This window comes from Xiphophorus maculatus, chromosome 8, assembly GCF_002775205.1.
Source record: "Xiphophorus maculatus strain JP 163 A chromosome 8, X_maculatus-5.0-male, whole genome shotgun sequence".
In the NCBI taxonomy this organism is placed as follows: Eukaryota; Metazoa; Chordata; class Actinopteri; order Cyprinodontiformes; family Poeciliidae; genus Xiphophorus; species Xiphophorus maculatus.
The window spans coordinates 3319805-3337312 of NC_036450.1; the positions used below are offsets into that span (position 1 = coordinate 3319805).

The 17508-nt window shown below is 41.3% G+C and overlaps 1 protein-coding gene across 2 annotated transcripts; it reads left to right on the plus strand.

Annotated features, from left to right (window-relative positions):
• The first annotated feature begins 176 nt into the window (after positions 1-176).
• c6 (complement C6) lies at positions 177-17083 on the plus strand. Of its 2 annotated transcripts, XM_023337892.1 has the most exons (21): positions 177-566; positions 629-801; positions 1639-1769; positions 2839-2980; positions 8036-8170; positions 8342-8498; positions 8623-8767; positions 8844-8985; positions 9581-9719; positions 9854-10048; positions 10151-10394; positions 11478-11600; positions 11694-11860; positions 12979-13204; positions 13777-13945; positions 14037-14148; positions 14711-14843; positions 15141-15335; positions 15462-15549; positions 16372-16616; positions 16721-17083. In XM_023337892.1, the coding sequence occupies exons 1-21, from the start codon at positions 435-437 to the stop codon at positions 16900-16902; spliced, it is 3375 nt and encodes a 1124-aa protein (XP_023193660.1). In that variant the 5' UTR covers positions 177-434; the 3' UTR covers positions 16903-17083. The 2 variants fall into 2 exon arrangements, with proteins under 2 accessions (XP_023193660.1, XP_005812495.1); XM_005812438.2 differs by lacking the exons at positions 177-566; positions 629-801; positions 1639-1769; positions 2839-2980 and adding an exon at positions 7354-7638 and having other exon boundaries at positions 8006-8170.
• Positions 17084-17508: the final 425 nt, after the last annotated feature.

Genomic DNA, 17508 nt, shown 5'->3' on the forward strand with positions numbered 1-17508 from the left:
CATTTAAATTAAAACATTTTGATGTTTTTATTACATTTAAACCCGGTTAGTTTATTGTGTGAGTATCTTCCTCCCTCCGCTCTCTCGTCCTTAAACGGTTAATTTTATTCCGGGGTGACGACTTGTTTTGCTGTTGGCTCCCTCACACGTGAGGCAGAGGCGGAAGCCGCAGCAGCCTCCCCCTCCTGTCGGCCTTCACAGGCGGCTGAAGGTGACTCCATCTCGGCTGGGATGCAGAAGCGGCTGCTGGGGCTCCCATCGGCCGGACACCAGCTCCTGTTTCCCCGGGAAACCAGCGCTCACAGCCGGGGAAGGGAGGTCCTCCGAGCCGGGCTCTCATCCGCCTGAGCTGACTCATTTTGTTGGCTCTTTTTGGGGTCTTTTTATTTCGGGGTGCCTCTCTCTGGGTGGGCTCCGGCGGAGGGGGTGCATGCATGTGTTCCGCACCGTACGGGCGGAAAAAGCGCCCAAGATCCGCAGGGAGCGTCTTCCCCATCAGCAAGGGGGCGCAGGCGGATCCGGAGCGGCGGGAGAGCACGGAGGCGGCGGTGGACGACAGCAGGATGGTGGGTAGAAAAACATTCAGATAAACGGAACCGGGTCTGTCGGTGACTTGTCCTCCTTTCAGACGGTCCAGGAGTTCAACACGCTGGTGGCTCTGTACCGGGAGCAGGTCATTTCTGTCGGGGAGATCTCGGTGGACTGTCCGTCTCTGCGGGCTCAGATGCAGCAGACCCGGTCCAAAGGATGCTCCATGGCCCGGGCCGCGCACCAGGACCTGGCCATCATCTCCGGATCTGGGTAAACACGAACCGCAGTAACACGGATGAATATGGATCAGCATTTTACCGCTTTTGTTTTTGATCTGCGAGTTAAAGTTAAATAAAATACCTGCTAATGTTTTATTATTAAATTCTGATTGGTTATTGTTACAACAATACATTTTCCTGGACGATAAATTGCTCCAGTAATTATTGCGATAAAGTCTAATATGTTCTTTTGAAATAATCTTCAAGTAATCTATTACTTCAAGGCTGCAAATACTGCAGGTCCAATGTTATTTGTATTATTGCAGGTTCATCGTTTCAAAAACCAAGAAACTTTAATTCTGTTTAAAAAAAAAAAATTAAAAAAAGGAACCGGAAGACATGTTAAATATCCAAAATAAAACATCAATATCAATAAATAAAACAGTTTATTTTATATTTTTATTTCCAAAAATGACAATCAGAATGAAGATTATTTATTATCTGACATTTTTTTACTTTTACATGCACAGGTCAAAATAAAAAGAAAAAAAATACAGAATAAAAAAGATGAGACTAGTACAGAAATAAATAATATTTAAATTCTTGTCAACAGTGAAGGTAGAAGAATTTTATCCATAAAACCTTATTAAAAACAAAGCAGCAGAATATTTTATGTTTTCTAAAACACATCATTGAACTTCAGACAAACTCATAAAATAAAACAATTATAGTATTTGATTAGTAAATTATGCCACAAACTGATTAAATGTGCACCAATTTCAGTTCCACAGTTTATTGGGTTTTTATTATCACTTCCCTCCTGACGCATTAGTGAGTCTAAATCTGGAGCTCCGTCTGTGATTCTCCTCATCCATCTTTTCTCCTGCAGGCCGGAGGACGGACAGATCCATCCTGAAATCTGCCGGCTCTTCATCCAGCTGCAGTGCTGCCTGGAGATGTTCATAACCGAGATGCTCAAGTCCATGTGCCTGCTGGGGGTTCTGCAGCTGCACAGGAGAGGTACCTGCGCACAAACAGAGACACTTTTTATTACTTATTTACTAAGTTTACAAGCTTTTCTTATAACCAGACACTATAGCTGAAACGCTGCTGTGCTAACCTGAAAGCACTATTTATAAATATTAGTTCTGCTAAAGCTAAAGTTGATATTTTACAACATCAGACGTGTGTAGAGTGAAGAGTAGAACCACTTCAACATATTTTTACTTAAGTAGAAGTAAAAAAACCTATTTGGTAAAAATTTACTCAAGTCCTGAGTAACTGATCAAATGATCAATCATTTAATATTTAGAAATGACATCATCAGATGGACTAAAATGTAAAATCAGGTAACGATTTTGGTATTTTAAAGACCAAAATGACAATAATTCAACAAAAAAAATAACAAAATCAGTTTCCAAATCAGTTTGTTTTAATAAAAAACTTATTAAACTTTAACAAAAACTGCTGGATTTTTGGTTAAAACATGTTTGTTTTTCATTCAGTGGGTAGAAAATCCAGATTTTTTACTCAAGTAAGAGTAGAAATACTTCATAATAAAATTACTTAAGTAGAAGTAAAAAGTACAGCATAGTAAAAATACTCCTAAAAGTAAATATATTTTTAAAACGTTACTAAGTAAATGTAACTAGTTACTACCCAACTCTGTTCAAAATAGTATATCATCCTAAACAGGACATGATTTGAGATTATGGGAAGCTAAGTGCGCTAAACGTTTTCAAAATTAGCAAAAATGCTAATGCGCTAAATGAAAAATTAGCTCTGTTATTAGCATTGGAGTTAAGCAAAATATTAGTAATTTTTTCATGTATTTTGATACTATAACCACACGCTGTGATACAGGTGTGAAGACAGTAAAACCCTCCAGCTGTTTCATCAAACATGTCTGGGATCTTTCTTTGACCACCAGATGGCAGCAGAGAGTTGGTTAAATTACTAAGATACTTTTTTCCAAGGAAATCTTTGTTTAGTGTAAATAAAACTAGAGCTTTAAGTGAAACTCTGATCCTGCTGGAGGCAGTGAGCAGGTGTGTGTTGTTGTCGCTTTATTTGTGGGTTTTCCTCCCAGCAGGAACCGACTCGGAGCCCAGAGTCGACTTCCGGATGGACGAGAGCTCGGACGTTCCCATCCTGGAGGACCGCTCGTCATCTCCCATCGATTACCCTCAGGAGACGTGGCTGGTGGGGACGGACATCGACAACATAGAGAGGTGCTGCTCTGTTCTTCTTCTGTTTTCCGTTCTACCATGCGACTCATCCCAACGTGTTTCTATTGGCAGAGACATGAAAGAGATGAGAAACTTACTCAGCAAACTCAGGGAGACGATGCCGCTGCCGCTGAAAAATCAAGGTACATCCGATGTAGTATCAGTGAAAATTACTGCTTTTAATAACAAGTTATCATGAACGTCTCACGGATTTAATATAGTTAGAAAAGTTTCTGGACTCAGTGGTCTGATGAGGCGGACATTTTGATGGTGGAAATGTTTCTGTTCATAATGTCCCAAAGACAAAACTCCTAAACTAGCTGGTTACAGCACTGTTGACTTGACAAGCATTAGCTTTTGCTAAATACCAGGTTGGTATAGCAGGTTAGCATTAGCATCCGTTATGTTGCTGTAGTGCTTTAACATTAGCTTCTATTAAATACTATGTAGGTGTGGTACTTTAGCATTAGCTTTCACTAAATTCTATGCTAATGTAGCGCTTTGCCATTAGCTTCTGCTAAATACCATATTGCTATAGCACTTTTGTATTAGCTCCCATCTTGTTGTAGGGCTTTAGCTTTAGTGAAACTAGTGTTTATGGTTAGTGCTGTAGGATTAGCGCAGCTACCCTTTTAGCTAACAGAGTGCTCATCTCTGCCTTCAGCCTACTTCATCCTGTCAGACAGATTCAGTTTAGCTGATTTTCTGATTCTGCAGATCAGACAGTAATCAGACCAGAGGCTGAAAAAACAAACCCAAACCCTAAAGTCAGTTTGTCGATCTGAAACATTTAGCTATCAGCTCAGATAAAGTTTTCTGCTCATCATGTGAACTCTGGATGTTCTGACCCGTTTCAGACGACAGCAGCTTGTTGAACCTGACTCCCCAGCCGCTGGTCCGGCAGAGGAAGAGGCGCTTCCCCGGACTCTGCTGCATGGTGTCGGGCTGAGGATCGACAGCAACCTTTACTCCGGCTCTCATTCACATTTCACTTCATTTCTTCAAACTAAAATTGTAATCTTGGGTTTCCTCAAGAGCTCCAGAATGTCTAAACTTGGTGTTTTATTTGGAAGCGGGTCTTTGAGACGTCAGATTTGTTCGGTTTCTGACCCTGAAGCGTGTAAATGTCCAGGCTATGCAGCAGCCTCACTGTGCTTCTCTCATGGCTCCACATCGTCTCCAAGTCTCATTCGTCTTCTGATCTGTGTGACGTGACAAAGCAAGTCCTCCACGTTGCGCCGCGTTCATGTACAGAGAGAAGAGAGGAAAAGAAGAAAAGCTGCTTCTGAATCTTAATCATCTACGTTTTTAAAGCATATTTTTATCGCTTCGATGTTGTCGGTGATAAACTTTGCCTGTCTGACAGGAAAATCTGCTTTTTTCTGCCTGGACCAGTCGGTGCAGAAACTGAAACATGCATGAAAAATGTCAGAAAAGTGTTAAAAAGTATCTGATGCTAACGGTGCCTTGGAGGGGGATTCACATCGCTCACCCTAAACCACCGTGGATGATCGAACAGGCGTTCTTAGTCGTGAAAAGGAAGGAAAATAACATCTTTAGCTTTATAGTTTAATGAACTCCAGTCCGTTTTACTAGAAAGTGAACTCTGGTCCGCCTACAAACCGAGGTCTGGGTTCAACTGACGTGAACTCTGGTGCATTTTAATGCATATGTGAACGCCAAGTGGACTGGAGACCACTCCAAAAGCAGGAAGTGGACTACAGTGCAGGGCATTCTGGGTAAATACAACCAAAACAAAAATGCTAGGTAGCGCTAGCGGGAAAGATGACTCGAGAAATCCTACAACTGCTAAAATCTGGCGCTAATTCATTTTTTCTTTACATTTTATGGAGAACGAAGTTGTGCTCAGTGTTTTATTCAGAGGATTTTATGTAATCTCGCTCAGTGGTTCTTGGTGCAGCGCCCCCACAGGCGAGGAGGGGAACAGGTTGCTCAAAAGGTTTGGATCGTTTGACAAAGTACAGAACCAAGTCTCCAGGACTATCAGGCATAAAACATTCTAAAACTAGCTTTCTAACTAAATAATTAGTTTGGAACTAAATATTTGGTTTGTTAGACTAAATAATTTGCTTGCTAATTAGATGCCTACTCTGAAACTGATGAAATTACTTCCTAGCATCCAAAACAAACACGCTAGTCCAACGGTAGCAGAAGAAATAACACGTGATTTTTCCCCAGAGATAAAAGATAAATCCTACAAACGCTAAAATCTGGTGCCACTCCATTTTTGTTTGTAAAGAAGAAAGTTGCACTCTGTGTTTTCTTTCAGTGGTTTTTAGTGCAGCGCCCCCACAGGTGAGGAGGGGAACAGGTTGCTGAAACAGTTTGGAGAGAACAGCAGCAGCTGAAAATGTAACAAATGTTACAGTTTTGGGACTATCTGGTGTGAAAACACCCTAAAATCAACCTCTTCTCTTCTCTGATCTGCTCTCTGTATCTTGGTAGGTTCGTTCTTCTTCACTTTTCATTTTCCTTCCTCTTCACAATGTCTGAACTCTGCTGTTCAGGGTTGTCACATAAAATCCTAATAAAAACAGCGCGGTTTGTAGTTGTAGTGTTCAAAGGATATAAAGATCTCCAGCGCTCCTTCTCCACTGTCAGATCTCCCTCTAATATCTGCTTCGGTTTTAGCCAAGTTGGGTCTATAAACTGGCGGTGCGTTCCTCACCATGTGGGCGGAGCTCTGGTCTGATGACATCATCTGTGTACCATTGGGCGGCAATTTTATGCCAAATCTCTCGCCATATTTGTTCTGAGTCTAGTTAAAGGCGTAACTAGACGATTAGCGTACCGAACCGCTCCGCATTAATGGCACTTATGCTTTCTTCTTCTGTTTAATTTTGAAACTGGTGATTTTATTTGCTTCAGTAGTCTTCCCTAAAACAAAAATGTGAACTGGGGCCATTAAGTGTGTTCAATATAATGGCACCAATATTATGGGACCAATTAGCCATAAATTTGGGCCTTTTTTTTTTTGTTGAAAATTTACAAAAACATTTAAAAGAAAAAACAAAAAGTCTTTTTTTTTTTTTTCCAAAGAAAAATTTTTGGAACTGCAAAAAAAGTTTCAAACTAAGAAAAATGTCAATAAAAAAAAATGAAACTAGAAAAAAAACCTGAATCTAAAATGTATTTTTGAAGTTCTTTTTTTTTTTTTAGTTCTAAAACTTATTTTTCCGTTTTAAATCTTTTTCTAATAGTTTCAATTTTCTTTCTTTGAACAAACTTTATGGCCCCAATGTAGTTCCATACAGAGGAATGCTTTTATTTTTTAGTTATCGCATTACTCTGATAAAGCATCACTTTTAAAATGAAAACAGCAAAAACACAGAAATAATCTCCTGTTTGCATCCAGCCGGGGCCATTTTGCAACCGAATGTAACGTGACCTGTAAACGATTGTGTTTTGTTTTCAGTTTCACTGTGACGCTGTGCTGATGTTTTAAATAGTCCGTCTTGTTTTTGGCATGTGTGTGACTCCGATTAGGCCTCTGTGTTGATGTCTCCTGCAGAGTAGAAGGAAACTGCTGAACTTAATGTACAGCTTAGGACATTTTATAACAAAAATAAAGTTTTGTATACAAGAATTTAGATCATTTTGTTGTTTCTCTATCAGTTCAATGTATGATATTAATCAGAAATTAGCTAAATACTAAAATCACAAATTAAATTCAGAAACACTTTAAGTTGTAAACCAATATATACGTTTCCTCAGAGCAGTCGGTCTTTCAGCGGTTCTGAAGATTTAGGGTCCAAAGTAACGTGTAAATATAACTTTATATTCTAATACGCTACTTAAAATGAGTTCAACCTACAAGTGAAACTCCTGGCGCCATGTTTGATTCCTAACAGGAAGTGGTGGTTGTTTTGGAGCAATCTGATTGGCTGACAGGTTGTAGTTCTGCGCCACACTGCCCCCTATTGGTTTGGCGTAATTAAAACAACAATCAGTGATGGATTTGTGAGTTTATGTGGATAAAAGAAATCCCGTGTGTGATATTATGTTTTAAAACAATGTGGCAGACACTTTGGTTCACATAAAACCAATACACCAGGAATTTGTTTGGGACTAAATGGGAATTAATAAAACTTTTAGATGTTTATTGTTATTGATTAAAGTGCAACATAAACAGTATTTTAGTTCCATGTTTATTCAGTTTCAATAAAAATCTGGCCCATTTTCCTTCTATCAGATGGTTTTGTTTTGCTGAAATGATCCAAACTGGGCGGAGATGTTCTTCATACCTAAACAAAGCGTCGATTGTGCAAAGCTGCTGATTGTGAAAATGTTTGGAAAACTTAAGGAAGTCATAAATGAGCAGAAACATTCTCCGTTCCCCTCTGGAAGATAAGCAGTGAAACAGAACATCTGGTTTGCATCAAGCAGCCTGGAAATTCCAGAGCTGCTGCTCTTCCCGTAACAACCAGGATCAAGAACCTGTGATTTATTTTTGGACACCAATTGGTCAACATGAATTCATAAACAAGTGGATTCCCCTGAGGATCGCTGTGGGTTTATATCCACCCAGACAGGAAGCTCAGCCTCAGATCAGCCTGCAGTTCTGCTTTTATTACCAACCGATTCAAATTTCTGCAGGAATCTGATTAAAATCCCTCCTGCAGACGACAGCAGCTCATCTGGTGAGTTATGGCTTCATCTTTTCAGCTTTTATGGTTAAATTCTGTTTAGTCTGAAGCAAAACCTGCTGCAAAATGTCTAGATATTTAATTAAGGAGGAAAATGCAAGTGATTTGCAGGAAAACTGCAGATGCATTTAAAGCAATTTCTCAAAATGAGAACCTGCAGAAAAAGAAATCTGACTTTAATTTCAGAATTCTGGAAGAAAAGTCACAATTTTCTACAAAAAAAGAATTCTGTGAATAAAGTTAAAAATCTTAGATCAGTTTTGTTTGCTTGTTTTTTCAGTGACCCTAATTCTCCTCTGCAGAAACTAAATGAGCCATCTTGGGTTATTTCAACATAAATAAAAACTTAAACAATCTTCAGGTTGAGCTGCTCGATGTCTCCATCCCGCAGCATGATGCTGCCGCTGCCGCTGCTGCTCCTCGGCTTCATATCCGGCAGCCTGGCCTGTCACTGTGACCGGTACCCCTGGACCGCCTGGTCCGCCTGCACCAGAACCTGCAACTACGGCACTCAGACCAGAAACAGGTAAGAAAAAAAAACATATTCATAGAGTTAAACACATCACAAGGTTTTTATTTTTCTAAATGATGTTTGAGAAACGGGCCATTGTGCAACAACGAGCCAGAAATATTTACAGGACTGTTGCAAAACCAAACCCAGAAGACTGCGACAGACTTTCCCGTCTCTGTTCTCCAGGAACGTTCAGTATGATGATTATTACTGGAAGAACAGCTGCCCCCAGATGTGCGCCAGAAGTGACACCAGAGGTTGTAACCAGCAGGCTTGTCCGATCAACTGCGTCCTGTCCGAGTTCAGCCAGTGGTCCGACTGCTCGCCCTGCGCCCGGAAGCAGGCAGGACCACAGTCACCCCAACATGCTGCTTCTTTCACATTCACATTAGAAACTACAGTATTTTTTAAAATAATTTATTAAACCCAGCTGCTATGACTCAGGTTTCTGCCGTGTTCTGCTTCAGTTTCGGACCCGGTCTGTGGTGAGACCTTCCCAGTTCGGTGGCTCTGAATGCAGAGAGGAGCTGACAGAGGAAAGGCCCTGCTATCCCTCCAAAGAGTGCCAGTTACCGCCGGTGGACTGCAGGGGCGACTTCAAGTGTGGCAACGGTGACTTCACCTAAAATTATGAATCTGCTGAACTTCAGCTGTAAGAAATGATTAAAAATAACCTTTAATGCTGCAGGCCGCTGCATCAACTCAACGCTGACATGCAACAAACAGAACGACTGTGGAGATAACTCAGATGAGAGGGACTGCGGAGCCTTTTCAGTCGTCTGTCCTCCTGAGAGGAGACCTGCCCCGGGGGTTGATCTGGTTGGAAATGGGTAAACTGCCCCATTCTTACCCCAAACTGCTAATTACCCCTCTAGATGTTTGTGGAAGTGTATTTTTATTATCAGCAGTGGGAGCACTTCCACTAGCTAATAGCAAAACAATTTATTTTATTTAGCGTTTTAGCATTTTTGCTAACTTTAAAGACGTTTAGCGCACTTAGCTTTACCTATATGAATGTTTTCAGACAAATTCTAAAGCGCTAATTTACTTGGCTGTTTTATAAACTTTCAGTTGAATAAAGTTCAACGTCTATGTTTAAGTTTTGGATATTAATTGTTCTCCCAGTAGACAGATTTTAGCATCTTCGCATTTTTGCTCAACGTTGACAACTTTTAGCTCTCTAAGCAGTAAATCCTAAAGCACTTTAGCATTAGCTTCTGCTAAATTTGATGTTTTTATAACACTAGCATTAGCTAAGCTAATATTTATTTTTGATGTTTAGGGTTAATGATGTAACTAATATTGTATCATTGTCTCAAGTGTCTTTTCCATAAGACCGATGATGTGTCAGAGCAGTGGAAAATAAAAGTAATTTCTGATATTTAACGAAATATTTCCTCCTTCTGTTTCCTGGTTTATATGTAGTTTTGATTTTCTGGCGGAGGAGCCGAGGGGAGGAGTGCTGGACAACATGTTCATGGGAGGAAGCTGCATCATCAGGCGACCGCAAAGCACTTTACTCTACCATCGAATGCCGTACAACTTTAAGACCTTTGACATTAAGGTAGCCATTGATTATCTGCTCTTAAAACCTTTCCTGCTAATGGGATACTGAGAAACCAAACAAGTGATACTTTATGGAAATGTTCTCCACTTTCTAATTATGTCAGATTTACTAACTGTGCTGTGGATGTTTAGGTTGGGGTGTTGGAAGACTTCAGCACCGACCCGCAGCCGGTGATTTCTGAGCCGGTCGTGATAAAGAGATCGGAACAGAGAGGACAAAACACGCGAGATCAAGACAACCTTCACATTTTGTTCTTTTATGGACGCAGTTCTTCCAGCTCCAGTCTGACCTCGAGTAAGGCAGCCTTTGAGGCTTCAAAGAAAAAGGTGATTTAAATGGTAGATCTGCACAACCCATTGCCAACACAAGAACAAAACGTCTTTATTTTATAAAGCACTAAAATCAGTGTCTACCCCACCATTTTTTAGGACTCCAAGTTCTTCCGAGTTCATCAACTTCTACCGATTTCGAACTTTACAGTGAAGGATCCACAGGATCTTGTGCTTTCGCTGCCATTCCTTCAGTTCCTTCACGCTCTGCCACTCGATTACAACTACGCCCTCTACAGGGAAATCTTCCAGCGCTTTGGCACGCACTACTACAGCTCTGGAAAACTGGGAGGCCACTACGATCTGCTCTACCAGTACAGCCGGGAGGAGATAAGAAGCTCAGGTTATACATCACACCCTGGCATTTAGAGTTTAGAACCGCAGTATAAACCAGAGGTACGTCTAAAACGCCATGCATGGAAATTATCAGGTAAGTTCACCTTGTGTCCACTCTGCTTACCTGGGGACACAAGCAGGGTCCAGAAGACAAACGCTGATCTCCTCATTCCCAATATCTATTGCCCAGATCTCATTCTAATGGTCCTAATCTATATCTCAAGGTTTAAGATGAGAGTCAAAGTATACAAATCGAGTGCTTCAGTTTTCGGTCCAACTCAGTTTATAAATTAGGTAAAAAAATTTTTTTTTTTTTTTTTTTTGTAACCCCTCCAGGGGGTCTTTTTGTGGGCTCTAGTGTCCCTTTTCATGAAGTAGGCTGACAGGAAAGGGGGAGGGAGAGGGGGGAAGACATGCGGTAAATGTCGCCGGGTCCGGGAGTCGAACCCGCGACAGCCGCGTCGAGGACTTGAGGCCTCCAAATGTGGGTCGCGCTAACCCCTACGCCACCACGGCACGCCCTTTTTTTTTTTTTTTTTTTTTTTTTTTTTTTTTTTTTTTGTACCCCTCCAGGGGGTCTTTTGTGGGCTCTAGTGTCCCTTTTTACGGAAGTAGGCTGACAGGAAACAGGGAAGGAGAGGGGGGAAGACATGCGGCAAATGTCGTCGGGTCCGGGAGTCGAACTCGCGACGGCCGCGTCGAGGACTCAAGGCCTCCAAACATGGGTCGCGCTAACCGCTACGCCACCACGGCGCGCCCCTATTAGGTAAAAATTTAATGAGGGTTTATGTTTCTGGCCTGGAGACACAAAGGGATTCCCCCAGAGGAGATGTGACTGAGGACTGGCAAGTCTGGGCCTTTCTACCTAATCTGTTGCTTTGGAAACTAATGGATGGATGTTGGACCTTAAAAGCACCATGAGAACTCTTTCTTAAAAGCCTTGGCTTAAGATTTCTTACTGGTCATCAAAGTTCCTGTATCCTTAAACAAGAAAAAACAGATACTGCCTTATGTAACCTAGTCGACTAGCATTTTTCCAATGAACCAACAGATTAAAACTCAGTTTTTATCTGTACCTTTTTGGTGGCAGGTGAAACAGAAGAGACCTTCAATGGCTGCCTGCACCGAGATATCTCCTGGACTATAATCCTCTACTCTGAATCCAGCAGCGTACACAGATGCACCAACAACCGCATGACTGAGAAATACCAAGGTTACCTCTGAAGTGTAGCGGAGGAAGAGTTTCTCTTATTTCTACGTTTTGGTGTGTCTCTTGGCTCATTTTCTCATCTTGTCTCTTGTCCAGGCTCGTTCATCCAGGCCTCTGAGAAGTCCTTCTCCAGGGTGAAAGGCGGTGGAGCCAGGGAAGCTGGAGCTCTGGCCTGGGAAAGACAAGGCGCTGCGCCGGACAAGACATCCTACAAGAACTGGGCCAAGTCTGTGATTGACAACCCTGCTTTGGTGGACTACCAGGTCAATTCCAGAGAACCTCATAGAAACATTTTATTCATCATTGATGCTTAAGTGTTCAGTGATGAACACTAAGCTGCTTAGTAGAGAAGATAATAGCCAACAAGGGGTTTTCTCACAAAGGGACTTAGAGAGAAAGTACTCTAGGATGGTGTTACGGTTGGTTTCACTGGGTACTCCAGCTTCCTCCCATCTAAAGACATGCATGTTAGGTTAACTGGCTACTCTAAATTGTCCTAGGGTATGGCAGGGTGTATATATGGTTGCCGTGTGATTAACCAGCAATCTGTTCGTGGTGCATCCAGTCTCTCACCAAATGACCACCAGCCTCTCCTCAACCTCGCTAGGACAAGGAGGTACAGACGATGGATGGCATTTGCGAAGGTGTAAACAAAGACAAAGAATTCCCCAAAATGGCTGTCATTGCCAAGTGATCTGTGTGGTCTTGTGACAAGATGGCTGCCATGACTAGAACCAATTATTTAGTCATGAGATTGTCAATCAGGGGACCATATTTTGCCTGTAAGTGCTCTACACTCATTGGGTTTCACCCCCTGGTACCAGCAACAGTAAATCTTTAGAAGAGTCATCCAGATGTTTAACTGATTAACTCCTTGTTCATACAAAAGGAAATGTTGAATGGATGTGGCAGCTTGAACGAAGGATGCCTGAAGCATAACTAGCACCCAGACGGCATAAATCACCGGCATACAGTTCAGTTTTAAGCCATCCACAGTTAGCATCCTTGCTAACAGAAGTCTGAGAAAGCATTTCTCTCCTTGTGTTAACTCGCTGCTTGCGAATTAAGTTCTTGTGACGTTTCTTGTCCAGGTTCTATCCACAGTTGTTTCTCTCTTAAAAAGGAACCTTTTCCTTGTCGCTTGATGTCATTAGAGAGCTAGCGTCCACATTGATATGGTCTAGTTACTTTTAGCTTAGCAAGAAATCACTTATAGCTGGTCATCTCATTATTTTGAGAATATTTTACAAGGCTGGTTAGTAGGTGTAAGTAGCTACTATCTTAACGTTTTCACAAAAACTTCCTCCTAATTCACCAAACTGACGTCACTCTGATTCTAATCAGTAACGATATTAAAGACTCCTTGTTCGTGTTTGTTCAGTTGCGTCCAATCATAGATCTGGTTCGGGGAATTCCCTGTGCTGTCACAAAGAGGAGACAACTGAGGAAGGCTCTGCTCCAATACCTGGAGGAGTTTGATACCTGTAAGTGCGCCCCGTGTCCCAATAACGCCAAGCCGGTTCTCTCTGGGACCGAGTGCAAGTGTGTTTGCCAGACAGGAACTTTCGGCACCAACTGTGAGATACGAGCGCCTGACTACACTTCAGGTACGCAACATTTTGAGTACTAAGCTCATTTAGTTAGATCCTGCGTGTTTTATTATTATTCAAAATATTTTTTTTTATTGCCCGGCCACTGTACAATGTCTCTCTATGCTTAGAGAGTTTCTGAAACTCTAAGCATAGATAACTTAGCATAGATGCTTAAAGTGGCAGAAACAACAACAAAAAGAATCTAGCTAAGAACTTTTATGATACAATTAATCAGTTAACAATGTTTCGAACTGAAATTTAATTTATATAGTAGAAAAAAATACATAAAAAGTAACAAATATTTCCCCTGAACTCTGATTAGCCACTAGCTTAACCAGGGATTAGCAGCTAGCATAACTAGTGGCTGATTTTTCCATTTATTAATCTATAAATGAATCTGTTTGACTTCAGAATATGTTGACTGTTCAACTACTTCATACCTTTATAATTAACAAAGAACAAACTAAGGTATCAATTTAAATCTATATGTTGGACTGTTTTAGCCTTCCAAGCTAATAGGCTATGTGGATAAACTATTAGCTTGACAAAAATGTGGTTTCTGCTGGAAAGTTGTTTGTTTTCCACAGAGGCAGTGGATGGTTACTGGAGCTGCTGGGGGCCGTGGAGCAGCTGCAGCGGCTCCATGAGGAGACAACGAACAAGGAAGTGTGACAACCCTGCTCCCCTCAGAGACGGCCAACCCTGCGACGGTCCAAACAAGCAAGAGGAACCGTGTCCCCTCTCCCTGTTTGAAAAGTAGGACTCAGACGGACTCAAGTAAAATGAACTATTTCAACCAGCAGGTTTGGTTTTATAGAGTTGCTTGTTGTTTGGGTTTCCTGTGCAGAAAAGAGTCGTGTGACAACGATGATGAGTTCACTGTGGGATGGAGGGATGAGCTGCCGCCGGGGGTGGAGGGCTGTTTGAGGCCGCAGAGACCGAACCACAGCTTCCTCAGGGTAACACTCTACTTAAATGGACAAAACCATGTCTGCGTTTAACAATACATTTCATTTTTAAGCTAATAGCATTTTACAAAGCTATTGTAGGTAGAAAAAAACGAAGTAAATTTAAGCCTAAAAAATCAGAAATTGTGAGGTTAATCTTCTAAATGTACTAGAAAGAAAATAGGAAATTTCTGAGTTTTAAAAGTCGAACGTTTGCTAGAAAATAATCAGAAAATTTTAGATTTATCTTGGAAATTTCTAAAAAAAAAAAAAAAAAAAGTGGAAATTTCTGAGTTTTAAAAGTTAAGAATTTAACTTGGAAACGTTTAAACTACTCTCAGAAATTTTCTAGAAAAAACAAAGAATTTTCCGAGCTTCAAAGTTGAAAATGTGCTAGAAAAAATAGAAATTTTGAGATTAATATCAGAAATTTCTAAAGTTCAAAAGTTGAACATTTTAAACTCTAAGTTTCTTTTAAATGACTTTTTACAGATTATTAGCACAAATGTCCTGATACGCTGTTGTACATTTGATAATTTTAAGGTCTAATAATTGTTTTGCTTCATTCTTGTAGAAATCGAAACAGTATTACAGCTTTGGTGAGGATGAGGAGTTCCAGTGCTTCACTGGATTTGAACTGGAAGGTTTCCAGTTCATTAACTGTCAACCAGATGGGACCTGGAGTCAACCAAGAGGAAGATGCATCAGTAAGTTTGTGTTTTGTAGAGAAACCAGAGTCCCAAACTTTTACAGATAAATCCAGACATTATTTAGCTGTAATGATAAGATTTAAACATGAAATTAAAAAGCATTTTAAAGTTCCAAAGATCATAAATTACCAATAGAAAAGTTTGGATAGAATGAGAAATATGGGTCTAAAAGTTGGTAGTGATTTAGGGACAAGTCCAAGTCAAGTTGGAAGTCTTTGAGTTGCTTTTACACTCAGCGTTTTCATGCATTTCTCCACAGGAAGTTCCTAAAATCTGCCTCCTTCTTGTCTTTAGAGAGGCTTTGCGTTGCTCCAGAGGCCCCAGAGAACATGGTGCTGTATCCCTCCAGAGAGACGTACAGAGTGGGCCAATCGGTCGGTTTCAACTGCAATGAGGCGGGTTTGATGCCGATGCCAAGAGGCCTCTACAGGTGCAGCAGCAAACTGACCTGGGAGCCTCCGCTGCCTGCAGACCTCCACTGCACAGATGGTTGGTTGGAAACAATCAAGAGTCTCTTGCAATTTGACAAACTTCTGTAATAAAGTCGTCTTGTTTGCTAGCTGTGAAGCAAATTAGTGAAAATGCTAAAATAATTTTCTCTTTTTGCCTGCTTAGTGCAGCCATTTGTTCCTGATGGTCAGTGTGGTCCAGGACAGAAGCGGCAGAGATCCGGCTGTGTCTGCATTGAACGGGAAAGTTGTCTGTAGGGGATTTTTAGATCGCTGGCATTTTCATCATTTAAAGCCTCTGGAGCTCATTGGTCTCCAGACAGACGTGTTTTACCATCTTTAGTTAAATTCAGTGTTGGGCACTGCTAACTAAAAATGTAGTCACACTAATCCTAAATCACTAATCAATAGTTCTGTTAATGCTAAAGCACCCCTCCAACATTGCATCTAGCAGAAGCTAATGCTAAACGCTAGGCGCTAAATTCTCACCATGTGTCATTGACACAATATTTACATAAACGTCTAGTTACTTGAACCATTCTTAAGCCTATAAACAAACTTTGTTCAACTGAAAGTTTACAAAACAGCCAAAAATTTAGCTGGAAAAATTTATTTGAATGAAAGTAAGTTTGCTAAACGTTTTCGAAATTAGCAAAAATGTCCTAAAAAGTCCTAAACATATAACTACTTTGGGAATTTTTAAGAAGCGACAACCAAAATGTCAACACAGAGATCAAACTTTATTCATCTGAAAGTCTGCAAAATGTCCAAGTTAGAATTTATTTGGAAAAATGAAAAAGCTAATTGCGCTAATCATTGTCAAAATTAGCAAAAATGTAAAAGCTAAACATCTAACTACTTGGGGAATTCTTAGCAGACAGAAACCAAACCATAAAAACAGCTGTGCTAAGCATTTTCAAAATGAGTTAAAGCACTAATTGAAAGATTAGCTTTGCTATTAGCATGTTAGCATAAGTGTGTCCACCGCTGAATAAGTTTGCTAAATATTCCTAATTTGACAAACAGAGCCTTGTTTGGAAGGGAATGATCTGATCTGAATGTTCACCCGTCTCTAGTTCACAGTCGGCGAGTCTCTGCGTCCTCAACGTAAACCTGGGTGTCGCCGTGTCGATGTCGCTCTGCTCCTTCCACGCCGGCCGTTGCCACGGCGACCCACTCTTCTACATCAGCGAAGGCGTGTGCGACTCGGTCGAGCCAGCCAAACTGGAGCGGGCCAAGTTCAGAGCCAAGATGTCGCCCAGGAGTTCGTTGCACGTGCCGTGCGACTTGGACACCTGCTACGACTGGGAGACCTGCTCCGGTGAGTCGGTCTGGCGTCTCATGTACTGGGAAGTCTGGGAAGTGATACTGGGAAGTCTGGGAAGTGATCAGACACCATGTCTAATGTTTATTTATGGGTTCTAGCCTCTAAGAAGTGCCAGTGCAAAGCTCCTCTTGACTGCCCCAAAACCTCGGACCAGATGTTCTGCGTGAAGCTGAAGCCGATGCAGATGATCCGAAGCATCAGTCTTTGCGCTTTGGGGGCTATCAGCTGCAGCGGCTTTGAGTATGAAATGCTCAACGAGGGCGTTTGTCAGAGCAGATGATGGGTCCACGTGAACCTCCCTGCAGCTACAGATGATGATTAAAGATGAATGAAAGCTTTTTGAAGCTAGCTAAGCTTGGTTGGTTGTCCTGACTGTTTTCTATTTTGTGGGTATAATCAATGGATGGCATTTAATGCTCTGTTTTACTTTGTAATGCAATAAAACTTTATATTTAAAACAATGTAGACATTTGTTTTGTTGACAAAGTGGATTCACACCAGTTTCTAGAAACTCAGGTGTGAATACTAATCAAACTCTGGTTCGCCTACAAACCAAGATCTGGGTTTGGTTACAGTTCGAAGCCCTAATATGACTGCAGAGCAGACCAGCCACCGCTCCAAAAGCAGGAAGCGGACTACAGCGCAGGGAATTCTGGGTAAATACAAACAAAACAAACACGTTAGCTTAGCGCTAGCTGGAGAAATGGCTCCTGGTTTTTAGCCAAAGCCAAAAGAGAAATCCTAAAAACTTTATCACCACTTCATTTTTGTTTACATTTTGTGAAGAAGGAAGTTGCGCTCAGTGTCTCTTTTAGTGGCGTTTGTGCTGTTTCCTTTATTGTTTCACTGAGCAGTGCCCCCACAGGCGAGGAGGGGAACAAGTTGC